Source organism: Schistocerca piceifrons, chromosome 2, assembly GCF_021461385.2.
Source record: "Schistocerca piceifrons isolate TAMUIC-IGC-003096 chromosome 2, iqSchPice1.1, whole genome shotgun sequence".
NCBI lineage: Eukaryota > Metazoa > Arthropoda > Insecta > Orthoptera > Acrididae > Schistocerca > Schistocerca piceifrons.
Genome location: NC_060139.1, coordinates 897,150 through 924,890, shown reverse-complemented (window position 1 = coordinate 924,890; position 27,741 = coordinate 897,150). Strand labels below are relative to the sequence as shown.

At 44.1% G+C, this 27,741-nt stretch overlaps 1 protein-coding gene across 1 annotated transcript in view; it reads left to right on the top strand.

Moving 5' to 3' along the window:
* LOC124772841 (cytochrome P450 9e2-like) overlaps positions 1–27,741 on the top strand; it is an 86,029-nt gene that overhangs the window by 7,471 nt on the left and 50,817 nt on the right. The window contains exons 2-3 of the mRNA XM_047249354.1: positions 9,141–9,528; positions 14,726–14,863. Of these exons, the coding sequence (XP_047105310.1) occupies positions 9,141–9,528; positions 14,726–14,863 (526 nt within the window). The remainder of the gene's footprint in view (positions 1–9,140; positions 9,529–14,725; positions 14,864–27,741) is intronic.

Genomic DNA, 27,741 nt, shown 5'->3' with positions numbered 1-27,741 from the left:
TCGCGGCCCGCGCGTGTCCTGCGGCCACCGACTCCCAGCTCGTGGGATCTGCCGGTTCTGTCCACTTAGTCGGGGCTAGCGAACTGCGGCACGACCCGCCTCTTGAGATGTCCGAGGACAACAGCTTCAAGCTGGGACACCGCAGTTTATGTCAGAACTGTGCAAGTTTGGGATTGTTGAGGCAAATTCACGGTGAGGACAGAGACCTCTGAAAATTCAGAAGTGTTAAACAACGCTCAGATTCGGACATCGCCGGCTGAGACGGGAATTTCTGGGACAAATTAGCGAGAAAGATGTCCTCTGATCGGCCCCTTACTGACGACATTCCGGGGTCGGGATCCGTAAAACGTGGCAGTGACACGCTATCGCCGGAAAACAGTAACGTATTTCTTGATTGGCGCAAATTGCCGAATCGGGAGCTGGTGGAAGAAAAAGGGACACTCGTGCTTTGATTGTGGATGGAGACGTGTCGTTGATGAGCGACATTCTGACTCTCCACTACGACCACCGTCTTCCCACTTAGCGCCACAGCAGACTGGTAGGGACTATACAGCAGCGCGGCCCGTTACACGGGAATTAATATTTAGACAGGGAGCATACTGATGCCACAGCTCCACTAAACTCGACTCGTGCCTCAGCATCGTTTGATGTTGTATTCAGTCGACCAGAGGTGTTACTAAACTAATCGTTGGGTTGTATTGGGTTAATGACTTGATGTGCAGCTAGCATAGTGTACCCACCCCTCCGCTTGCCTGTTTCGTAAATTGTCATCATCAACTAACTTTGTTTTTCGTAGAATGTTGATGCCAATGCTTTATGATTGTTTAACACAATAAGTAATCGGTTCATGTTTCCTTCGCATTTTTATTTGAAGGAGCAAGTAGTTCCCTTCGATTCACTGATATACTGTATTGATTAAACAAGTAGTTATATGGTAGGATTATTTCAATTTCCCACCTTGAAACTCTATGCTATGGCTTGTCAAGATGGCGATTCCGTTGCGCAATTTACACTTAACATTGATTCTTAAGGGGAGTGTGGTGGAGTCTGAGTAGATCCATGATAGGTTTCACAGCGTCACACACCGCTGGATATTGCAAGTTTCCAATTGCTTCACTATCGGCGTAAGAAGTGTATGGTAGGTAATCGTGATTACGTTCAAGGCCAATAAAGGTACTTTTTTTGCAAGTTTTGTCCCCCTATTTTGGGCGATAATTCACCCAACTGTTCCAATGTGCCTTCTAAAATATGGCTGAGCACCGTGGGCCGCACTTATAACTGATTCCGGACGCGTGCGGCCTGACGACCACTGTTTGACGACCACCGGCCTGAAACGTTGACTGTGCAGAGTTGTCTTGTGAAGTCCATTTAACGTTACTATTGTCTTCGAGTTTTCTTTCGCGCCAAGTAAATGCATTTGTTGAAAACTGACCGAACTGGAATACAAACTCTTAAAACTTCAGATACCAAAGAAATTTAGAATTATTTATCGCAGTACACAACTAACTATGACTTTTAAATAATAATGTTGTTATCACAGTATTATTTTATATAAATACACACATCTGGTTCCCAGAACTCCTGATGGTAGACGTTGACTGTGGCTATTGTATCACAGACACAGTCCCTTTGACTGTTCACAGATGTCACTAAATCCGGCCAGAGATATAAACAACCATGCATGAGCAGCGCCTGTTAGTCGGAGGGGATCCAACAGCCGATCAGTTCCAGTCATTCCACCAGCAAGGAGGTACACGGCTCGTGTTGTCTGTATTTCAACCATGTCTAGACGGTCAGTATCGCGGTTCGATCGCGTTCGCATAGTTACTTTGTGCCAGGAAGGGCTCTCGACAGGGGAAGTGTACAGGCGTCTCGAGGTGAACCAAAGTGATGTCGTTCGCACATGGAGGAGACACAGAGGGACAGGAACTGTCGATGACGTGCCTCGATCAGGCCGCCCAAGACCTACTACCGCAGTGCATGACCGCTACAGATTATGGCTCGGAGGAACCCTGACAGCAACGCCACCATGTGAATAATGATTTTTGTGCAGCCACAGGACGTCGTGTTACAACCCAAACTGTGCACAATAGGCTGCATGATCCGCAACGTCACTCCCGACGTCCCTAGCGAGGTCCATCTTTGCAACCACACCATATAGCTCGGTACATATTGGCCCAACAACATGCCGAATGGACCGCTCAGATTGGCACCACGTTCTCTTCACCGATCAGTGTCACATATTCCTTCAACCAGACAATCGTCAGAGACGTGTCTAGAGGCAGCCGGGTCAGGCTGTACACCTCAGACACACTGTCCAATGAGTGCAGCAAGGTGGACGTTTCCTGATGTTTTGGGGTGGCACTATGTGGGGCGAACGTACGCCGCTGGTGGTCATGGAAGGCGCCGTAACGCCTGTGCAAACGTGAATGCCATCCTCCGACTGATGGTACAACCATATCAGCAGCATACTGGCGAGGCATTCGTCTTCATGGACGACAATTCGCGCCCCCATCGTGCACATCTTGTGAATGACTTCCTTCAGGATAACGACATCGCTCGACTAGAGTGGCCAGCATCTTCTCCAGACATGAACCCTATCGAACACGCCTGGGATAGACTGAAAAGGGCCCTTTATGGATGACGTGACCCACCAACCACTCTGAGGGACCTACGCCGAATCGCCGTTTAGGAGTAGGACAATCTGGACCAACAGTGCCTTGATGAACTTTTAGATAGTATCCCACGCGAATACAGGCATGCATCAATGCAAGAGGACGTGCTAGTGGGTATTAGAGGTACCGAGGTCTACAGCAGTCTGGACCATCACCTTTGAAGGTCTCGCTGTATCGCGGTAGAACAAGGAATGTGTGGTTTTCATGAGTAATAAAAAGGGCAGAAATGCTGTTTATGTTGATCTCTATCCCAATTTTCTGTACAGGTTCCGGAACTCTCGGAACCGAGGTGATGGAAAAACTTTTTTTGATGTGTGTAATTCATTTTGTAACTAAGGAAAGCACTAAATATACAGGGTGAGGCAAATGAAAGTGGCCCAGGCCGCCTGTGGCAGCTTTGACAGAGGAGGAAAGGACCTGCTGTTATTTCCAGCAGGACTGAGTAACAGCCCATACAGTCGTCCGGACCTTGGAGCGCATTTACACAATCTTCACGCCTGACGGAGTTATTAGCAGATGTCAGTCCGGAAGGAGCCCTAGCTGGCCATCCAGGTCACCTGCTCTGTCAATGTGCGTTTACTTTGCGTGGGGAGTCCTCAAGTCTAAGGTGTACGCAACAACCCTCATAGTCTTCAAGAACTGCAGCAGAACATTTCGGATTTCTTCAACAGGGATTATAAAATAAACGTCAACAAAAGTAGAACAAGGGTCATGGAATGCAATCGAACAAGATCAAATGATTTTGAAGGAACTGGAATCGGAAATGAGTCACTGAAAATAGTAGGTTAGCTTAGCTACCTGGCAGCAAATAACTGATGATATCCAGAGTAAACAAGATATAAAATGTATACTGGTCCTCTTTTCAGAAAAGAGGAATTTTTTTAAATCAAATATAATTTAATTTTTAAAATGTCTTTTCTGGATGTTTTTGTCTAGAGTGTAGCCTTGTAAGGAAGTAAAACGTCGATGGAAAGCATTCAGAGAAAAAATCAGTAGAAGCTTACGAAGTGTTGTGCTACAGAAGGATGTCGAAGATTAGATGGGTAGATCAAGTATGTAATTAGGAGGCACTGACAGAATTGGCAATGCCTGTGGGAAGCCACCACTATTGACGTCCACACTGCCGTGCAGTCCTGATGCACCCGACGCAATCAGAGATGTTGGCGTGCACATGTCCTAAGGCTTGAGCAGCGTCAGTCCAGACCTCTACAGCCTGGATGGCAGTGACGGCGAGGGCGGGAAGTAAGCAGACCCAGGCTCGAACAGGCAGAGTGGTGGCCAGCAGTGGAAGGTAGTCTCCCAACCAGTGGAGCAGGAGAGTGGGTGCGGCCGATGGCAGCAGAGTCCATGGACAGCAGATGTCTGCGTTATCCTGTGCCACGGGTAGTCTACATCTCATAGTGGTTGGCATACCACATGCACCTGGATACTGCTCCGTATAAAGAACCCATGCCAGAGGCGGAGTCTTTATACATGTGCTGGATGGTTAGTATTTCTCGAATGGCAACACTCCCGCCCCAGAGATTCTAGCAGACTGGAGCAGCAGGATGTCGAAAATGGGCGGTGATGCCTTCATTTGCTCCGGTTTTCTCATTTGGCCATTTCCTCCAGAGCGTTGCTCGACTTGCAAGATTTCCCAGCTCTGCCTTTCAGAAGCGCTGATCTGCGCCTTCTGTGTTGTCACTATCCTGAATGAGTACTCCTGAACTCTAAATTCGCCTTCCTCCATAACAGCGTTTGGACTGTCTTTATACTGACGACTTCTTCCTCTTCAATGACGCCATTCTGCTGATTGATACAGGACAGGCCATTCCTTCTTTCTTTAAAGAATGTGGTCCCTGCATTGTGTACCGTTTACATTTTACGACAAAAGGATCTCAACACACGTTTCACAGGTTGACATAAGAGATACCACATTCTCCACGTTTCCTTACTCTAATTTAACATAAGCCACGTGGTCCGATGGCTGCATATTAATATAAAGGCTATTTGGAATCAACACACAACAGACTAGTGAAATAAAATTATGAGTTTCTCTGTTCTTAATAAATTTCTTATCAGTCATCCAACAGCAGATGATTCCACACAACTAATTTATCATGCTTGGTATTCTTCATTTTTTATCAGGTAGTTTCTTAACTCGCTGTTTTCGTACAACATCCGGAAATTTGTCTTTGCCACAAAAGCTACCCTTGCGTTTTCCCGTAAGACACATTTTCTGTACACACACACACACACACAGTAACTACCTACTGTACTTCTACATACAAGCTGTTGATGATTAGTGCAACGTATTCGCTTTAGTTTAAAGCTGAATAAAGATTGACCGCTTCTTAAAGTTAACATAGTCCGTGAGGCGATGGTGAATGGAAGCTGAACTGGTCAAGCAGTTTTCCTTCTAAAGTAGATATATATTGCACAAAGTAAGATCGGAACCGCAATGGGATCATAAATCGAGACGCTCGTGGTCATGATGTTATCATGCTGCCGTACATGATGGAGCATTTAAACAGCGGTGATACGACCTTTCTGTGTGGCAATATGTTCATCCAGCGTTTGAAGGAGGCCTGTTTTTAGATAGGTCAGGTTCTGGGTTAGCAACACGTGTAGTGGTTTTGCCGGCCAATACAGCGAGGGCTGTGTCACATTCGTTATAGTGGTCGCAGTGATAGTGGCTCAGAGGCAGACGACAGTTCCTCGTATATCACAGGCAGTACCATTAACCAGTAATCCACTACCTTGCAGTTCTAGCCTCGTCATTCCTTTGGGATGATCCTGCTCCTAAGAATTTAAATTACTACTTCTCTTGTGAACACAGAGAGGATCCAATGCCTACCGACACTTTGGAAGTAAGCGTTCAGCGCCAGAACCTTGCTTTGGCGTCCTTCTGCATTGATTTCACCTAAAAACGAGGGTAACTCGCACGATTTCGTGTCAGTCTCCACCATCCCGGTTGGGCGTATAGTAACTGTTGCCCTTTGGTATTGACGGGTTCCCTGTTCTGGGAAGCCAACAAGAACTCTCACGTTCTCACTTGCACACATTTGCCCAGAGCTTTCCGTCTCACCAGACAGGGGTGGACTGTGAAACACTCGTGATGTGGCACCAGTGTTCGGTACCGGGAACTGGACGGGTATCCGGAGTTAGGCTGTGTCGGGGCCGATTTATACCACTGTCTTTCGATATCTGCTCTTCAGTTTGACTGTATGCCGTAGTTAGACTGTTAGCTCTTGCTGGACCTTCTGTTATCCAGCTAGGGACTATCCTGGTGATATCAGTGTATTACGTAAGTGTCCGTATATGTACGGCCAGTTGATTCTTGTGAAGCTGTCAACTTCAATCTTGCATCTCCTATGCTATCCGTTATGGATTGCGGATGTCTCGCTACTGCTACTCTAACATCCAACAAATTCAGTAGGATTTATGTAACGTTTTAACCACGATTCACTGCACCCATGATTGTTTTCAGGCATTCTGTTAGTTCTGTGGTTAATTCCCGTATTGCCCGAGTAGTATTTAACACTCCTTGTTGTTCGTCAGTTGCGTGGTTTGACAATCTGTAGCTGGTCTGTTGCTATTCGCTATTTCCTGCACCTGCCCCAACTTGTTTTTTAGATCCTGGATATCTTCGGTATCTGCCTTTCCAAATTCTCTTTTCAATCATTTTCCATTTGCGAATAGCCATTCCCTTTCTTGACACCGCAATTTGTAAGATGCTGGATCCGTTACTTGGCGAAATTGTTGTCATAACCATTCATACGACAGGCTAACACCTGGTACTCTTCTCGTATCTCTTCCTGGTATTCTCTTCCTTTTAGCCGTGAGATTAAGTCCAGTGAATGTCTCTTCCAGCATATGTACCTCAATTTTCGCTTCCCACATATTGTTGGTCAATCTCAATGTCGCTACGAAGGCTTTCCCGGAGAAATAATTGATAATGTTCTTCTGAGGTGTGCAGCCGGATCATAACGTCACCTTGACACAATATTTCGACGGTCCACCTGGCCGCCATCTTGAGGTGAGAGTGCTGGTGCACGATCTCGCCCGAACCCGGCCACATCCTGGGGGATGTTTCCAGAATCAGATTTTAACTCTGCAGCGGAGTATGCACTGATATGAATCTTACTGGCAGATTAAAGCTGTGTGCCGGACCGAGACTCGAAGTCGGGACCTTTGCCTTTCGCGGGCAAGTGCTCTACCATCTGAGCTACCCAAGCACGACAGTTGGTTCCCTGATACGACTAAATCGTGCGCGGCTTGTTATTTCGCCAGTTACGGCTGCAGTTAGCTTCTTCTAGAAAGACGTTGCATATTTTTGTCCTTTTCATCCATCTGTTGAAAATCGATGCAAGAACATAAATGTAAAAGATGAAGTAAGTTACAAATTTCGACTTCAGAGGCTGACAACTGCCAGATGATGATATAAATTGTCGAAACTAGTTACATCATAGTAGGAGCCATAACTACGGTTTTTAACAGGGTGAACGTTTGTGACTTCGCTGACATTCCCAGCGTATTAACCGACGATAGGCTTGTCGGGATGCAGCCGAACCATACATTCATCTAGACGCAATCTTTCAACATTCCCTCTGCCCGCCATCTTCACGTGGGACCGCTGTTTGCTATTCTCGCCGCCGGCCGAAGTGGACGAGTGGTTCTAGGCGCTACAGTCTGGTCGCAGGTTCGAATCCTGCCTCGGGCATGGATGTGTGTGATGTCCTTAGGTTAGTTAGGTTTAAGTAGTTCTAAGTTCTAGGGGACTGATGACCTCTGAAATGAAGTCCCATAGTGCTCAGAGCCATTTGAACCAATTTTGCTATTCTTGCCGGAACTGCTTCATACATTAAACGGCGGCTGTTATATAAACAGTGAAAAACAAACAGCGCGCGTGACTCTGCCAGCGTTTACCACTTCTGTCTCGATAGCGACTCCTGGTACACTGATACTACGCACCAGGCCTCCATCCTTATACCACAACACTCCTACCCTCTTCAACGATCAATCTTTTCCTCTTCAACAAGCGAGTCTCTATATCAGGGCAGGTACTCCCACTTTTAGTGTGAAGAAAGTGCTTGTTTTAAATATGAGTCTTTGGGTATCAAGTTTTAAATGTTTTTTAATGTGCTCTTATTTGTTTCGTTTTACCTTTTACTATTACTGTTTTAGCTTATAATTCAAGAAGTCATATATGTTGTATCTATAAAAACTTCCATTTTATTTTCATCTTTACAAAGTTTTGAATTCATTATAAATACCCAACCTTTCTGTTTCATGTTTCTTTCGTCTCCTTTAGTTTTTGTTGCCAACTGGCTGAAGAGCGGGTTTGTCCGTATCACTGATAGCCGGCCTACCCGCCCATATGATACGCGGCGGGATGAAATAACAGTAAGGAAAAAGATAAGCTATGAAGCAGTTTCGATAAGATAACAAAACAGCTGACTCACCTGAAGATGACGGGCACATGAGACCTGAAGATGACAGTCATATGGACCACTGAAATACTGTGTCTAGATGAGTGTATGATTGAGCTGCATACCCGACAAGAAAATCTTTGTGAACATTTTATGATGATTACAGAAGTCGAAACCACCTGTACGTATGCAAGAAACAACAATTTCGACTCCATTCTAAGAAAAAGTACTTTTAGTCCTCTTGTTCCTATAGACACTGATCGTAAATAAATCGTAGTACAAAATTTAGAAAAGAGTGAAAAAATTTACGTTTACCATAAGATGATAAAAATTCGTAAGTCGGACTAAACGTGTAGTCGGAACAGGACAGTAAATAAACAGAAGTTTTAATGTCTTTCGTATAAAACCGGCTAACAAGCCCGTTAAATATACGTGCACGAACACACTAATAGCCTTTAAATACTCTTTCAAACGTAAATATATACACGCATAAACACTGGTTCTCAACATATATAGAGTATAATGCACTGTGTCTGGTCCTCAACATCCCCTCCGGCCACCTCAATTACATTTTACATGGGTCTCGTCAATCGTTTATTGCTGATTACGGGTCAGTTCCTTTGAATATGACCGATGTCCTTTTAGACTATGTAAGTGCCCCATTTTTGGTGACCACGAAGTGTTTTAGTTGAACGAGAGTCAGCAGCCAAACCAAAATTTCTGAATTACAGCAATCTGCAGCACTGGCTGCCGTTAGTTGTAATAAAATATCCTTTCATATCGGATTGACCACTGCTGCATGGTTTCGGCTGTGTACAGCCATTTTCTACGGGCTCTGAAATAAATACAAGTGTGAGATAGTTGAAATACAAAATAAAACAACCATTGGGTGTTTGATCGGAAGTATAATCAATTAAAAAGAAAAGAGGATTTACAAGACATGACACGTCAAATAGACGTATTTGAGTTACAATCAAGACACTAGTCTAGTCTTAGCTTCCTACCACTTTTTCGACTGGTCTAGCAGTGAAATTGAACGCAAATGCTTCTGCAGACAATGGCTCCAGACTGGTGGAAGCTGTCGGCGTCGGCGGCGCTGGTGGCGGTGACTCTGGTGGTCCTGTGGTGGCGCCGCTACGCCACCAAGTTCTCCAGGGCCGGCGTGCCGTCCCTGCCGCCGCTGCCCGTCGTGGGGAACATGCTGGACGTGGTGCTCAGCAGGAAGGCCATGCCCGAGGTCGTGCTGGACATGTACAGGCACTTCCAGAAACACCCCTACGCTGGATTCTACACGTTCGCAAAGTCTCTGGTCTTGGTGAGGGATCCTGATCTCATCAGGTCCATCACTGTCAAGGACTTTGACCACTTCACTGACCACGTCGACTTTCTGAACACCGACAAGGGCCATCCAGTCCAACAGCGGATGCTGATTTTCATGAAAGGTGGGACTCTTGTCTCCATTGCTTCATACCATTGTACGACGTTTTATTTTCAAGCAGCTCCGTGACAGACGTTATTAGAAACCTATATTCTAAGCTGCGCCTCTGTTTCAGTGATTTGGTACGTGGCTGTAAATTGAAAACTCGTGTCGGATTGTTTCCCGCGCACTAGATATTTAATATAAAAATTACGCTCTGAACTACATTCTAATCAGTGTGGTTTTGGCAAGCACCGCTCGTGCGAGACCTAACTTGCCTTCTTCTCAAATAATATACTGCGAACTATGGAGGAAGGCAACAGGTAGATTCCACATTTCTAGATTTCCGGAAAGCATTTGACACGGTGCCCCATGTCAGGTTGTTAACGAAGATACGAGCACACGGAATAGTTTCACAGATATGTGACTGGCTCGAACGCTTCTTGGGTTTTAGAACCCAGCGTGCTATCCTCGACGGCGGGTGTTCATCAGAAACAAGGGTATCGTCAGGAGTGCCCCATCGAAGTGTGGTAGGACCGCTGTTGCTCTCTATATACGTAAATGATTTAGCGGATAGAGTGGGCAGAAATCTGCGGTTGTTTGTTGATAATGCTGTCGTGTACGGTAACGTATCGAAGTTGAGTGACTCTACGAGGGTACAAGACGACTTAGAAAAAGTTTGTAGTTGGTGTGGTCAAATGGCATCCGTCTCTAAATCTAGACAAATGTAAGTTACTGCCGATGAGCAGAAAAACAAATCCATGATGTTCGGATACAGCATTAGCCGTGGCCTGCTTGATACACGTACGTCGTTTGAGTATCTGGGCACAAGGCTGCAAAGCGATATGAAATGGAACTGCGGTAGCGACGGCGAATGGTCGACTTCGGTTTATTGGGAGAATTTTATGAAAGTGTGGATCATCTGTGGAAGAGACCTCGTATAGGACGCTAGTCTGACCAGTCCTTGAGTACTGCTCGAGTGTTTGGGATCCGTACCAGGTCTGATTAAAGAAAGACAGCTAAGCAATTCGAAGGCGGACTGCTAAGTTTGTTACCGTAGGTTCGAACAACACGCAAGTGTTTCGAAGATGGTTTGAGAACTCAAGTGGGAATCTCTGGAGGGAAGGCGACATTCTCTCCGAGAAATACAATCGCAAAAATTTAGAGAACCAGCGTTTGAAGCTTTCTGCTGAAGGATTCTGCTGCCGCCAGCATACATTGCGGGTAAGGATCACGAAACTAAGATGCGAGAAATTACAGTTCATACGAAGGCGTATAGCCCTTTCTTTACCGAATTTCGAAGTTTTGAGAAAAAAAAATATCTGCATTCGTTTTTACACTTATTTAGGTGCATAAATGAAAAATATGATATAATCTTTTTTTTATATGTTTTATTCCAAAAATTTTTGAATGTTACTTTTAAGCAACAGTGGTTCTTACAGGTAGTGACATTATAGAAACAAAATTCAATAAACATGGGTTCATTTAAGCAAAATATTGGTTTATACATCACATTTTACAGCTTAGAAGTCTATGCACAGCATTTTTATTATTGACAATGTGGTGATGACTAATTTTCCTTTTTGAGTAATTAACAAATTCAACTCTGTGTATTAGTAAAAATTTGAAATTTTTGTACTGCAAACATTTCACTGTTTTACTTTCGCGTATCTTGTCAGGCATCAGTGTGTATTGTATCTTCTCCTTATGAAGTTATTATATTCCATGAAAGATGTGGAAACACTTCTTATTTACTGTGAGACACAGATGCACTTTACACATGGTGCAAAAAATTTGTGTAGTAGATTTAATCCAAACTTTACATCGACCTTCCTTCTCTACCATATCTGCAAAGTGTTCGAACCCATCAAAAGGCACATCCATAACTGCAGCTGCACGTACAGTCCTTTTTGCTGCAGGAGTCCTTGTCAACATTTCAGAACTTGGTCTTCCTCTCTTCTTTTGGGAAGCTGATTTGCCCGCAAGCAGTAGACCTGCAGCAATATTAGCTTGGAACTGCAGGACTGACATCTTTGAGGTTTTGCCACGGTGGAGTAGCCATCCATTGACAACTGCTGCAGACAAACACCAGTACACAATGCGCATATACCACTTCCGTGACCTCAAGTTGATACGGTATAGTTCTATCAACATATCACCAACGTCCACGCCCCCCATATGTTTGTTGTACTTTTCCACTATGTAAGGTCTAGGTACATCAATGAATTTCTTTTCAGTTGCAGAATAGCGTCTACATGTTGCCATGGGCTCATCACAAGCATATGTTGACACGAAATTCATGCATTTTCTGTCAAACCAGCGTACTAAAGCTTCATTGTTTATTGTCTCCGCTCTCCAGTCACAGGAGCCACGTCCAGTTTTCTTGAGCTCCACTTTAGTTTTCGAGGGACATTTTCCCATCCTGTCTGTCCTGATAGTGCTACAGAATTCAATGCCCCTTTCTTTCAGGGCAATTGCTAATGGTATAGACGAAAACCAACTATCAGCAAACACTTTGAAATGCTGTTTCTCTGGCAATGTTTCCGTCAATGCCAAAACAATATCCCCAGACAAACCTAATCCTTTACCACTGCAGGTGTTTCTGACAGCATAAATTTCAAAATCATACATCATGCCTGAAGCACCAGCTGTCGTAAAAGATTTGTAGCCCCACTTGTGAGGCTAATTTCTTACGTAGTGTTTCAAACCGCTTCTACCCTTGAATGGTATTATCTGTTCATCAACAGCTTGGTATTCTTCTGCAGGGGGTGTCTTCAATCATGACTGCAATGCAGATAAAAGTGGGCGAATCTTGAAGAGTTTGTCACGATTACTATTAGCTTCAGGCAAGTCTTGATTATTGACAACATGAAAATACCACAGTAGCTGGAAGAAGCGAGTTCTGCTCATCACAACAGCTATTGGTGAATATCTACACTCATTCGACCAGTATAAATGAATGGAAGACATTTTGATTATGCCCATGTGCAGTAAAATACCAACAAACTGCTCCATTTCGTTTTTGCTCGTCTGCAAAGAAACTGAATCTTTCTGCAAAGCATACATATTGGACTGCTCAACAATGAGTTCAAATACGTCATCATTCATAAATATTTTATAATATTGCAAAGGTGTCATTTCCTCTACTGGTGGTGGTGGAAGTGATCCATTCCATTCTGTGTCTTGTACCACAATATTAGTTTTTCTAAATTTATAACCACTACGCTTACATCTATGTTTTACTTGCTGCTGCTGCTGCTGCTGCTGCCCCTTCAGATGTACTGTTGTCGCTTGCATCTGATTTTGGCTGAGAATCAATAACTTTACCACTCCTGACAGCATCAGCCCGAAATTTAAAGATATTGACGTCTAAAATACGTAATTATACGTATGTACTTTCTCAATGTTGTTACTTCTGTTAGTGATCCTTACCATTGGAAATTCATATTCTGTCTCTTGCTCCTCTCTAATTGCGAAATTTCAGCTCCATTATCCCTTTCCACCATCTGAATGAAATTCATGACAGCTGCTTCGGAAATAGCTTGAGAATTTTCATCAATTTCGACAGTTTCATCTTTATCTTCGTCCCCAACATCTGATATATCCCCATCTGGGACATCAATGTATGCATTGAACTCATTGTCGGGTAAATTCGTAATATATTCTAGGTCAGCATCAGTCAAAAAGCCAGACATAGTGACGCAATATTTAAAAAGTGTCTACAATGTGATTTTATACCTGCAAAGCAAAATTTCGAACACCTACATCAATAGATTTGTAAAGCGAGGCATTATATTACGGAATTTCCACTCAATTCCACTGTTGCTTGAAGCAACATAAAGTTTTTCGCAGTTTATCTTATCTGGAAATCATTATGCAAGTCAAATGTATGATGTACTTACACAGGAAGGATTGTCACAACAAATTATAATTATTTCACTGTAAACGAAAGTGCAAAACTTACATATTTTACGCGTTTTTTATCATCAGTTCTTCATAATGAAGACTGCAGCAACTAGTCACGCTCAACAATTGTTATTTCTTCCCGAGCGTTAGTTCCTGCTATTTGTTGTCAGGAACAGTCACTACTGGCATGGAACTTCAAAAATGTTCAAAAAATGTTCAAATGTGTGTGAAATCTTACGGGACTGAACTGCTAAGGTCATCAGTCCCTAAGCTTACACACTACTTAACCTAAATTATCCTAAGGACAAACACACATACCCATGCCCGAGGGAGGACTCGAACCTCTGCCGGGATCAGCCGCATAGTCCATGACTGCAGCGCCTCAGACCGCTTGGCTAATCGCGCGCGGCCATGGCGCTTCAAGTAAACAGTGGCAAAAGGTAGTTAAAATCGGTTTGATGCAAAATACATCAATAGAAAGACGATGTTTCTTATAAGCTACGCTCGTAAAGAAAGGGATAGACAGTCTCTTTTCCCTTGTTCTATTTGCAAATGGGACAAGAAAGATAATGACCTGGGTACCCTCCGCCATGCACCATACGGTGGCTGTAAATGAAAATGTAATGTTGCTTGAGGCAGTTTAGTTCTTACGTATAAGTAACTTTTCCACAAATATGAGTGTATACTTTAATCACAAATATTATAACTGGCTAAAAGGAAACTAATCAATTAAAGTTGACCGAAGAATACGAGAAAATAATGAAGTCGAAATTATAGCCCAACATAGCATAGACTCGCTTTCTAAAAGCATTCTCGTAGCCATGTTCCATGGAGAATAGCACAACAAGTTTTTTTATATTTCTAGAGACGCAAGATAGAGCGTTGTTGGTGATAACTGGTTGGTCGAGAAACTCCGAGCTGATCTTTTTTGTTTAGTGTTCCTAAATTTGTGTGACCTACTTAGTCTACGTTCGCATCAATATAAGGATGTCAGAAATACGAATTTTATAGCCATATGCCATTCAGAGCCAGCCGATCACCTTTATTTTGTGGCTCAACACTAAATTCCCGAACATACCAGTTATCTCATGAACAAATTTCCGTGATCCTGAATTTCTAATTAAAAATCACACTTTTCCTTTCCTTAAGAACATAGTTGTCCGTTACGAGGGAAGTATACTTTTTCACATTCATACTTGTAACACGAACTAACAAATCATACTAAACAAACAAATAGATTGGGCACACAGATTCGTAAAGTAGTGAGGGGTGCTTGACAGGAAGGGCACATTCTTCACACTGTTTTATTCTTGCAGGAAAAGAATGGCACGACATGCGGGCGACCCTAAGTCCTGCATTCACGTCGAAGAAAATGAGAAACATGTTCCTGCTGATAGCAGAGATAGGGCAGCAGGTGGTCGAATACATAACAAAGGAATGTGCCAAGGTCGAAGGTGAGTACCTGTCGCAGCATCCACATTTTGTCAAATTTGTCTCTATAGTTTCTGTCATCTTCAACCACCATAAGCCCTGTTCGTGTTTTGGCAACATTTGTGTTTTCTGTTGCTACAGATACTCATTGTGAGAGAAAGGAAGCTAATGACAATAAATGAATGTTATTCTCCCAAAATGGGTAATGGAAATGTAATCAAACTTGCTTTTGTGTGGAGGTTATTTGAATTAGTTCTAAACCACTATTAGGCAACTGAGTTAATGTTTAGCGCGTAAGCTGGTACCACGTCAACAGAATCGTCAGTCAGTATTTCGATACGGTCACAGATATGGTGCTGTAAGAAAAACTCAAATAGAACTGAACTGGTTATGTGATACGACCGTTATTATTCAATAAATACATAAAGAAGAATTAACGATACTAGTTAAATGTTAAAACTATGATTCTGACGGGACTGTAAGCTATCCTCAAAAATTAAAATTTATTTGTGCATCTGGTCAGTCCAACTAGCTTATAGCCTGAGCAGAATCAAAAATTCACTGCGGCTGTGAAACTGAAAGTAACTGGTAGTGTTACTGCATCGTGGCCACTCTTAGCGAACACCACAGTTGTCTACAAGAAGTTAATGAATAATGTAAACCGCTTCTGGTCAACTATTATACATTTACAATAAGGAAGCATCATTAAAGGTTCGTTAAAAGTGCAAAAGTATCTACAGGTGTTCAGTTATTGGTACACTATTAAACAGTGCTCAAGTGACGCCAGTTTACAACAATATCCATAATCAGAGGGAAAGATTCGATTGTTTTCACCACAGCACTACCGATCAATCACCGGCAGTTCTGCGGCATCAGAGATCACACAGAGAGTCAGTGAAACAATTCCAGTGAACTCTGATTCATCAGTGAAGTTAAATCTCCTACCAAAATCTCGTCTGATCTATAGTTGAGGTCTGTTCGTCGGAATGGGAAACTTAACCAGTATTGACGAATGAGAGGCGTGGGAAGATACAAAGAACGGCTGCACGCGCTACCGCGGTTTCGTCTAGACAACCATTCTTTTGAAAATATGTGTCATATTTTTGTTTTCTGACATGTTCTAGGTTTCCGAGAATCACTATTGATCTACGGAATGAACATTTTTACGTATTTATCTATATAACTAAGAATATCAGGGGCATACTCAACTAATTATAGATGGGACTGGGGGACGCTACAAAAAAGATGTTGTGCGTCGCTGATAGCCCATGATCTATTCCAAAAATTTAAATGTTTTCTCGTAGACAAACAGATATACATATGGATCTCAGGCAAAAGTAACCGAAGGAAAACGGTGTTGCTATTTTGAAAAAGGGTTCACGTTGTTGTCTCTCTCTCTCACTCGTTCTACGTAATCAGTGTTTCACTAATTTCATGTCAAGTGAAACGAGAACAGTCGAGAAGTCGTTGTGTTGGTAGTACGCGCTAACTCCATTGAGGAAGTCTATGACCGTGGAGAGCCGATGTTCATCGGTGCAGTATCGTTTAGTGGCCAGTACCTCCTGGACTCGACATCTCTCCATTTACACAATTCGCTATTGGCGTTTGCTCATTTACCTGAAAATTGCTTTGGTGTGGCTACCGTTTCCTATTGCTTACCAGCTATCCAGTTCAGCGTAACTGCTGCATCTTCTGTCATCGACAATTCGCCATGTATACTCTTGTCTAGAGCTGCCGCAGTGATTCTTCCCCTTTTTTCAATTATTGTTTTTCAGCAATAATATGTAATTTGTACCCAGTCACTGTATCTCTTCGTTTCATAACATTCTTCATTAGACGTTTTTTCTCGTCGATTCTTCGTAGGACGTCTTCATTCCTTACTCGGTCAACCCATTTAATCTACAGACACCTCTAACATCACGTTTCAAAGACCTCAAATCATTTCATTTCTGTCATCTCCACTGTCCATGTTTTGTAGCCACACAGAACTGTACTGCAAAACATTACAGTTGGCGGACCGGCAGTGTTGCAGGATCTCCACTTCTAGCCCAAAGCTGTGATATAGGATGACAGTGCCGTGGCGAACACAAGAGTCAACAATGCTTACTCAACAACGAAATTGGGTGCTTCCATACAGAAGGCCGAGAGCTGCGGCCTAAATGTTAAGCTAGCAGCTTAGTCAACATTCAAGTGATGACTGGCGTAAAGAACGCGCCAGTCGAATGCACAGCTTTGTTGGAATCGTGCAACCGCTGACCTGAGAGCATACATACTCCCTACATCTACACGTGTTATGACAGGTACTAGGATGCCACCATGTAGTCGGCTGTGGAAACGCCATGTTCTGCTGCAGCGAATAGCAACCCAACCACTCAGTGATGACAAAGCGCCATATTGAAGGTTACTGTACAAGCACTGTTGTTGTGGACAGCTGGGGGTTTACGTCGGTGGATGTCCCTCATACTCCTTGGCTGACTGCGATGTTCTGCCTGAGGTTGCTGCCGTAACAAAACACAGCTTTTCTTTAAATGTTTCTGGTCTCAGGTCTTACATTTTGGGTATGATTGTAGCTTTTTCTTATTAGAGAAAGCTGTTATCTCTTATGCAATCTTTGCTTTTTCCTTCTTTACTTGTTCTACATCCGAGACAGCAAAAGCCGCACGCCTCTTCCAAAGCATCGTGTCCAAGTTTAACACTTATCCATTCTGGTTGTGGACCTGCTGCCCATACGTCTACAAAATTTTACTTTGTGTTTGTGTGCATTTTACAGCCTTCAGCTAGTAGATTTCCCATATCGTTAAGCCCGAGCGGTTCTAGGCACTACAGTCTGGAACCGCGCGACCGTTACGGTCGCAGGTTTGAATTCTGCCTCGGGCATGGATGTGTGTGATGTCCTTAGGTTAGTTATGTTTAAGTAGTTCTAAGTTTTAGGGGACTCATGACGTCAGAAGTTAAGTCCCATAGTGTTCAGAGCATATCGTTAAGTGGCCAGAATGAGATTTTCACTCTGCAGCGGAGTATGCGCTGATATGAAACTTCCTGACAGATTAAAACTGTGTACCAGGCCGAGACTCGAACTCGGAACCTTTGCCTTTCGCGGGCAAGTGCTCCCCCAGGCTGTGGCTAAGTCATGTCTCCGCAATATCCTTTCTTTCAGGAGTGCTAGTTCTGCAAGGTCCACAGGAGAGCTTCTGTAAAGTTTGGAAGGTAGGAGACGAGGTACTGGCAGAAGTAGAGTAGTGAGGACGGGGCGTGAGTCGTGCTTGGGTAGCTCAGTTGGTAGAGCAATTGCCCGCGAAAGCAAAGGTCCCGAGTTCGAGTCTCGGCCTGGCACACAGTTTTAATCTGTCAGGAAGTTTCATATCGTTAAGTGTTTGACTCAGTTCTTATTAATTTATGTAACTACTTCTACTTCTCCTGATTTTCTGTACGTGACACACAGCTCTCAAATCGAGACAGTCTTTTACTTCCCTCATTCCAATAAAGATAAAAAACCAGTCGTCAGCTGCACAAGGAAACATTTTTTTCGTTCACGTTTAAACTGTCATCTTCAGAAGTAAAATAGGCTCAAACCATTAGCGAACCAACGTCAAAATAAGAATTGGACGCCGCGCGGCGTAGCTGCGTGGTCTATGGCGCCTCGGAGGTTCGAGTCCTCACTCGGGCCTAGGTGTGTGTTTTGTCTTTAGCGTACGTTGTTTTAAGTAGTGTGTAAGCCTAGGGGCCGATGACCTCAGCAGTATCGTTCCACTTAAAAAAAGAGAGAGAGGAGAGAAGAAGAAGAAGAAGAAGAAGAATTGGACGATAGTGTTCTACAAAGGATTAGCCAAAAATACATATATAAAGCTAGTATATTAAAAGCGAATGTACAAAGATTGAACAGCAGAAGTAAAACAGGTTTGTTAAAACAGCTGTAAAACAGTTAAGCTTAAGAGCCACGTCATGCCTGTGCTACAGGACCAAAAAAACAGAGTGACATCGCTAAAGATATATGTTACGTGCGATTAATGGCAAACAATTAACTACCAAATTCCACATCGTTCATAGTACGTGTGACAGAAACCAACCACCAGACTCATGACATCAACGGCGTCGAAGACACCTACAGGGTGGGAGCGCTATCGTACATGCAAACTGTAATAAATTCTGCAAGTGAACTGCAGTCCTGACATCGACAGCAGGCTGTGGGCGCCGCCGAGTCGAGGCGTGCTGGACGTGTCTGGAAGTCCATAAACCTCGGTAGGCGCCTGACGGTTCCACACTAAAAATAAGTATTAGTTCCTGGTTATACCAAGAAGACATCGTCAGAACAGAAAAATCTGTGTCACATAAACGCCATTAGTATATATTAGACAGTGAAGAACACATAAAATTACTTTAAACTCTGTAAGCAAACCGGCTTCCACTGTGTAATCAGGTATAACAAAAGTTGGACATGAAGGAGGTCAGTGTAAGTCATTTAACAGAAAAGCTACACAGTCAAAAACATTCTATTTTTCAATGCGAGATGATCATGCAGCAAATCTCTAGCGTTAAGGTGGGAATGTTTATAAATTTCAATTTCTTCTGAAAGATTTATTTTTCACCGTTTGTCGCCTATAAGCAAAATTTCCATATTAGGGAAAGAGTGTTTTTCAGTTTTAAGATGTTTTCCGAAAGTTAACTTGTAAGAATTCCCACCATTTTTGTTGAGTAAGTGCTCGCGAATACGGGTTTTAAAAGCCCTCCGTGCTTGCCCTATGTAAAAGCTCGAGCACACACTGCACTGAATTTTGTATATCCCAGATTTGTCGGTCGTAGTTCTCTCGTTATACTTATAAACAAGAACTTAGTGACATTATTAGTGGAAAACGCCCCATTGAGATCACACTTTCTTAACAACTTGGAAGTCCGATACGACATGTCACCTAGGGAAGGAACTGTAAAATATTTCTTTCCAGTAACACCTTCTGTGTTAATTAAAGAAGAATTGGTGTGCTTACTAGTTTTAACCTTATAAACTATTTGCACAAGACCAGCCGGATACCCGTTGTTGATATCACTGTACTTGAGGTTGTTAAGCTCTGTGGCAACAGCAGAGGGAGTAAGAGGGAATTGAAATACGCGGTCAATGAAAGGAAGAAGCATGGACGATGCTATCTGTCGTATTAGATTTCCTATGAATGTACAAATTTTTCCGTCTACCAGCCGCAATTTCAAGTCGAGGAAACTGACTTTCTGTTTCGTACGTAAATTTGGTTTCCGGGTGGTAGCTGTTGAGAGAGTCACTAAGAGATATGAAATAATTCACATTACCTTTAAATATGGAGATGGTATCATCCACATATCGTCTGTAAAATGAAATATTAATAGCCAAACTAGGATAAGATTTGAAAAGGCTTAGCCCGAAATGATTAATAAAAGCGTCAGCTTTAAAACCTGCGAGGCAGTTCCCCATAGCCAGACCTTCATCTTTTTGAAATATCTGATCATTCAAGCTGAAATTATTATACTTGAGAATAATACCCAAAAATGTTATCATACTGTTAATTTCTTCAGAAGTCAATGTCTTGTACTTTGTTAGGTTTTCTCTAATAATGAGAATCGTTTCATTTGTCGGAATGCTGGTGTACAGGTTTGTGATATCAAGTGATGTAAAAAGATAGCGTCACTGGGAAAACATATTTTACAATTCCTTTGCTAGAGGACGTGTTGTAACTGATTGCCAAGTTGTTAAGGAAGTGTGACGTGAATGTGCTGTTTTCCACTAATAATATGAATAAGTTCCTCTTTATGCGTAACGAGAGACGTACAACTGACAAATATTTCAAATCTGAGATTTACACAATTTAATGCAGTGCGTGCTCAAGCTTTTGCATAGGACAAGTAGGAAGGGCTTTTAAAATTCGTTTTCGCGAGCGCTTACTCAACAAAATGTTGAGATTTCTTACAAGTCAGCTTTCGCAGAACATCTTAAAACTGAAAACACACTTACTCCCCGCTGTCTTTGCTTGATATAGAAATTTTGCATATGGTCGACAAAGGTGCAAAGTGAATCTTTTTGAAGAAATTGAAATTTATGAACATTCCCGCCTTAACGCTAAAGATTTGCTGAAAGATCATCTCGCATTGAAAAATAGATTAATGTAGGTTAATTCTTACAGAGAAGAAAACAGCAACCAGCCACTATTAATACTGCTATTTATTTAGGTAAATAGCGCCGTTACCGGTTTCGAACTGGAAAGTTCATCATCAGACGGCTGTTCACATAATTTTCAAGATACACTTTACATTATCGTCCGTTTTCGATTTTTTTATTATTCCATTATGGGGAAGTATTTTTGGTGTGTTGTTGCCGTCGAAAATACCGCGCAATTTAGTTGCGAAGTTGCAGGATTGTATTTTTTCGCATATTCCTTAATATATCCAGCATTTATGTAACTTGTACAGCACCATATTGTGCAAAGCACCACACAACACACACACACACACCAAAAAGAATTTGCCACATGTGAAGTTATCACAGAGATTAGAGATTTAGAAAGTCAACAGTGTCAGAGACATTCTCTCCCATAGACATGACAATATACACTATTTTTTGATTGTATAGCTTCTCTGTTAAATGACTTACACTGACCTTCATGTGCAACTTGTGTTGTATCCCATTACACAGTTGAAGCTGGATTGCTCACAGATTTTAAAGTAATTTTATTTTATCTTTACTAACGGTGTTTATGTAATATTGAATTTTCCATTCTGACGATGTCTTCTTGGTACAACCACGAACTACTACATATGTTTAATGTGTAACCGTCACGCGCTTACCTTTTTAAAAGCCTACCAAGATTTATTAGCTTCCACACACACCCAGTTTTAGCATCTACGTACTGTAATCCGCTCCCAAGGTCTGTGGGGGCAATCAATATAGCAGAAGACGCGAAATTCCGCGGGACAAACCTGATACCTGTGCTCTCTGTGGGCAGGCTCACCCAGCGAGCTAAGAGGCTGTGTGTATCACAAAAATGTAAGCCGCCACCAGCGACACCTCTCGCTGCTTTCCGACAAACCCACGGCTACTGGAGGCCTTGCGACAACCTGTGGTGGACCGGAACGCGCTTCAGCAGTCCCTGGTGCTGCTCGTACGCGCCAGCCCGCGCAGCAACGCGCCCGCACTCCTCGCCACGGGTCACCTGCCGTACAGTCCTCTGGTGTTGCTGGCGGCGCGGCGGTCGGACGGAGTCACAGCTGCGGGCCTGCTGCCGCAGAGGCACCGTCGCCCAGCGCCAGTGCCTTCGAAGCACGCCCTACTCTCCCACTTGCCCCTCAGATGGTCGACACCGTGGCCCCACCCTGCGCAGTGGTGGAAACGGTTACCATCGTGGACGAGGCACGGAGGCAGCTTCTGCCCGCTACCTCTGTCACAGTCGCTGCAGCCTTCATACGTGGTATCACGATCCACCCAGAGCCACTACCGCCTGTTAATGGACTGGCCTGGAAAAATCCGTGAACTCAGTGCTGCTACGTTGAATGCAAATGGTATTTTTCCATTTCTGTCGAAATTAATGCAATTTCTTCACGAGAAAAGCGTAGACATTCCAGGATGCTACTCCAGGCGGGTGTAAAATAAATGTGCGCAACACAAAATGCACTCCGTCTTCAGGCCATGAGTGGCGTACCTCGACCATCCGACCGCCGTGTCATCCTCAGAGGAGGATGCGGATAGGAGGGGCATGTGGTCAGCACACCGCTCTCCCGGTCGTTATGATGGTATTCTCGACCGAAGCCGCTACTATTCGGTCGAGTAGCTCCTCAATTGGCATCACGAGGCTGAGTGCACCCCGCAAAATGTCAACAGTGCATGGCGGCTGGATGGTCACCCTTACAACTGCCGGCCACGCCCAACAGCGCTTAACTTCGGTGATCTCACGGGAACCGGTGTATCCACTGCGGCAAGGCCGTTGCCGCAACGCAAAATACTGAACGCTAAATGAATATGTGGCCCTGTCTAATTACCCCCCCCCCCCCCCAAAGAAGATCTTAGGATCCTTAATGGTGATATCTCCTCCTTCTCTCCCCTTACATATAAATTACAACATAAACATTAATGAATGATTAAGGGAACTAGTAACTATAAAATGATAAATACTGTTTCTGCTTGTACATTTATTATAGATTAAAACTCTTTTACATATTACAAATGTTTATATATCAATGTCCAATGGACGTAAAGAGAGACAAATGAGTTTCCTAACTAATGTCAGTGATCACTTGCCCAAATCTGCCCCTTCTTATGGCTACACGATTGAATGTAAATAACGCGAAATGACTGACATCATGTACGTACCAAACACTAGAAGATGACCTACAGTGGTGTGCGACCTCAGTGGAAATAAAACTTACGTGATAACTGCTGTTTAGCCCTGTAGCCCTAACAAGCCGAAGCAGTTAGCAATATCACCGTATGTACTGCGTCCGGTGCGTCGGAGTGACGGTTCTCGTATACCTCTGCTACGATGGAAGAACTCCAGCCACAAAATAAACTCTTTCGAACACTAGGAAGGCAGAAGGCGGTTCTCTGACTAATATACTCTAATGTTGTCTTGTCCTCTCTGTGTTCAACAGACGAGAAACACGAGCTCCCAGCCACAACGACGGAGTTCAGATAACGTCTCTACGTGAGTGTAGACAGAGGAAGTGCTCCAATCACCTGCCTACTCAACCAAGACGCCCTGCCCGGAGGCGAAGTCCAGCATCGTATAATTTCGCAACACTACAGTGCCTAACCGTTCTAACTACAAAATCTGCTGACAGCTGATACTGAGCCACCGTCAAACACGGGCGCTCAAAACAGAAGACCTCTCCTCTCCACCACTGGCTTCCCAGCAAAACTCGGCTCTCTTCACTCGTAACTGTAGAAACAAAATCATATTCTCGAAACCACGGAATATTCTCCCTCTCTAGAGATTCTTCCGAACTCCAACCAACCATATTTAGTCTTTTGCCGTCCAGTGCGGAAAGTTTGCGAGGAAACACCCATACTCATACACTGGTACGCTTCTCAGAGAAAAAATCCTCAGAAATAACCCAGCCTGCGTGATTTCCGAGGTGACGCTTCCTCGTTCCTCTCTGCTGCATCCAAGACTTTCAGAGTTTCCGAAGTATTACCCGTTCATCCGTCCGGCCTGTGTGCAAGTCCGGCCGGCAGCCGCTGTGTTGTGTGTGCTTCAGCACTCAGGTGCCCCGACCGTCCGTCTTGGCACTTCCTGTGTCAAGCAGGACCAACACACCGGTGCGGGCTTTTCCACACAGGGCTTGAGTTACGCCTGCCGTTTCATTTCCACTGGCGTTCTAGCCTCGACTACAATAGGCAATCATTCAGTACGCCGTTTTGCATTCCATCGCCTTTCATTCAATAAGCGTTAACAACTATTTACAGGGTGTACATGACAATGTCAGTCTTCTTTAAATATTCGTATATACGATGTACAACCTATCAAATGATACCTAATTCCGCTTGTAAATGACGGCAAAGTATGTATATGAGTGTTTGTAAGGTGCGAAATTATAGGCACCTTACAATATTTGCATGGTCAATAAAACTGTCCTCAAGCCGTGCATTCACGCAAACGCCCATAACTTCGCTTGTTACTGCACTGACAGTTGGGAACGTATGGTGATATACAGGGTGGGGTGGTTAAAACTATTTGTGGAAATGTCTGGAACACAACAATCTGGCCGAAAAAAAAGGTTGTAATATAAGTTTTTCGTCTCGAAATGGGCGTCGAATGAAGCTAAACTCGTCCCCCTCGGCTCACTCTCACGTTATTGGAGCGGGTCAACTTTGACAGCTTCTATAGGAAACCTGCAATTTTTACTACGGATTCTGATTCTCCGGGAAAAATTATGTAACCTTTCTGTGGAACAATTTTGTCGTTGGATGATGTATGGCACTGGAATCGACAGACATTAAAATGGATTACAAACCGTTGAAAAGTGATAGGGGAATGTTCGATATGTCAAGCATTGTCTGCGATACAGTGTGTACGATTTAGACAACCGTACGTGCTGGACGGACGGCGACTATGCATCGCTGTCGGTGGTCAGACTCTGGCTGTAGGTGCGACACCTGCAGGTGCACGGATGCAGCTCCATTATGTCGACCGCGGGTGTGACCGTACCGCGAACAGCTGCGGGAAGCGGGGTGCGATTCACTTTACTCCAGACATTCGTAGTGCAAACATCTCTCACTACATGTGCAGCGATGTTGACGTCTGGAGAGAGCGAGTAGATATCATTTGCGTCAGATAGGCATGCTGGAGAAGCTCGTCGATGGTATGCGTACGTGTTCTCTCAGAAGAAAGTTTCTTCTGCAACGACATTTCGCAGAAGAATCCAATCTCAGCCTGCAAAACTAAAATGCCGCAGTGGATGTTTTAGGTGTAACTACTGAATATCCTCACATTAGTTCGTGGCAAATCGCACGGGTCGTACGAATTTCGCGAAGTGTTCTGCGAGTACTGCACGAACACAAATGCCTCCCCTTATCACGTGTCGTTGCATCAAGCCGAACATGGCGCGCCTTTTGCAATTGGATACAACAGCAACCAGCAGCCAATTATGACTTTCATTCACGGATAATTTTCTCTTACCAAATGACGTTCACGAATAGTGGTCACCTGAATTGACATAATATGCATTATTGGACCGTGCAGAATCCCCACCGGTGAAGACAAGTCAAGCTTCAAGGGCCCTGGAGTGTCAGTGTTTGGTGCGGTGTGTTAGGTAGCTGAATAATTGGCCCATACTTCGTAGACGCTAACGTGAATGGTACATGGAAGACGTCCCACTTTAAACAAGAACGGATATGTGGTTTCAGACAATGGCTGACCTGCACAGTATTCATGGATACCTCGTAAAGTACTGAATCTACAGTATCCCGGTGGAAGGACTGGACAAGGATGTCGTCTGAGCGGTATGACACCTCCCGATTTATACCTGTGCAGAACGCTAAAACAGAAATGCTACGTGGACGTACCAACAACCCCCACAAATATGAGGCAGCGAATTATCACTGAATGTGCAAACATTAGCGAAGAGACAGTTAAAGACGAAGGAATTGTTTTTCAGAAATAGGGTTGCAGTGTGTATAGCAGCAAAAGGGCACCATTTCGAACATTTGCTTCAGTAAAACATGAAAATTTGTGAGATGCAGTGCCAACATCTCGCAACGATGAAATTGTTGAATACAAAAGTTATGTATTTGTTCGGATAGTCAGAATCCGCAATAAAAATTGGGGCTTCCTATCGTAGAGTTCAAAGTTGATTACCCCTCCATCACCCTAGCGGTACGGTGGGAAGGAAGGGGGAGGGGTAGAGTGTAGTGTCATTGGACATCCCCCCTCTAGATGAACTACAGGTGTTACAACCCTTTTTGTAGTCCGATGAGTGGTTTCCCATATATGTTCCAAAACAGTTTTAACCGCCCCACCCTGTATATCAACACCTCTGTTCACAGTTACGAAATCCCCACTCCAGAACTCACCAACATAGAGACTACTGCTATGGCGGTGGCAATTTTCCAAGGAGTTCTCACCTTTACAGCAGTCCATCGGCCACCAAGGGACACAACTGCGTTGAAGGTGCCACGGTGATGCTGCAGTCACAAATAAAGCTGATTGTAACTGGCGGTGTTAGTGCGAAGAGTCGAACATGGAACTCGCGCATCGCGAATATCAGAGGCCGACGCCTCCTCAGAGCCGTGGAAGGAATTCGGAGAGGAGTCTGTGGACCAGCAGAGCTGATAGTATATCCGAACTCGAGAGGTCTTCCTGACGTCATCAAGATTGGGATAGCTGAAAGATGAAAGTGGTTCGTTGCTCTGCACGTCATATATACTCTCTGATCACCGGCTAGTTTCCTTCCGCCTAGTAATTGCGTCAATTTCAGCATGACCGGACTTTGGTATGAGAAATCCAGATTGGCGCCTATATGAACAGGGTGCTGCACGCCGCCTCTGGGATACCCAGCTATACGCCCAAGTCAGTGTCGAGGATGCTGCACTGCTCTTCTAACAAGTGGTCTCTGGGGCGCCGCATACAGCAACACCGACTCGACATTGTACTGGGCGCGCTCCACGACTGCTGCTTCCGGAGATGTCACGAGTCACACGTGAACGTAACAGGCTCAGTCGGAAGAGGCACCTAGCCAGATACCTGGCCGCCAAGAGTCGGTTCAGCCTCCTGCATCGACAAGTAAAAGCCGCCCCAATCAAGCTTCGCATCGAGCGGTGGGAGGGCAAATTCGGCATCATGAAACCGCATGCCCAGCCTAGGGAGATGGATCGTCGCTTCACCAAGTAACGCCCTCGATTTCCTCCTTTAGGTACACCGCAGGGCAAATATGCCGTGTGCCAAAGCCATAGCACTGGCTGATGTTCTCTAAAGTCATCTTCAGTCTCTTGAGCGATCAATCGACCTTCCGCACATGCAGCTTGTTGAAGACAGGTTTCAAATCTTCTTTGTCGATGACTTTTCCGAAGACGCTATTCGGCCAGCCACTGAGAGGGAGGTCATCTGCGACGTCTTCCAACTATCAAACCTCTCGGGCATGACAACATCGCGGACCGAGCTCTGAATTTACATTCAGCGGCGGCGATTACCTACGTCATGAAGTTGTTCTATGTCATCTTCACCCAGAAGAATTTCCCTCAAGCCTGGAAACACGCGGTTACGGTGGCAGCATATCTCCCTTGCAAGACACCCTGCTTATGGAGCAAGGCGGCGTGTTACCTGATGAGCAATTTGGCTGCCGCCAGCAGCACCCAACTACTCAGTAGATGTTATCCGTAACAGAGGAGGCTACTCTAGCTTTTAAAAATAAAGTGTTTGTTTTTGGATGTGCCAAAGGCGTCTGACAGCGTCTG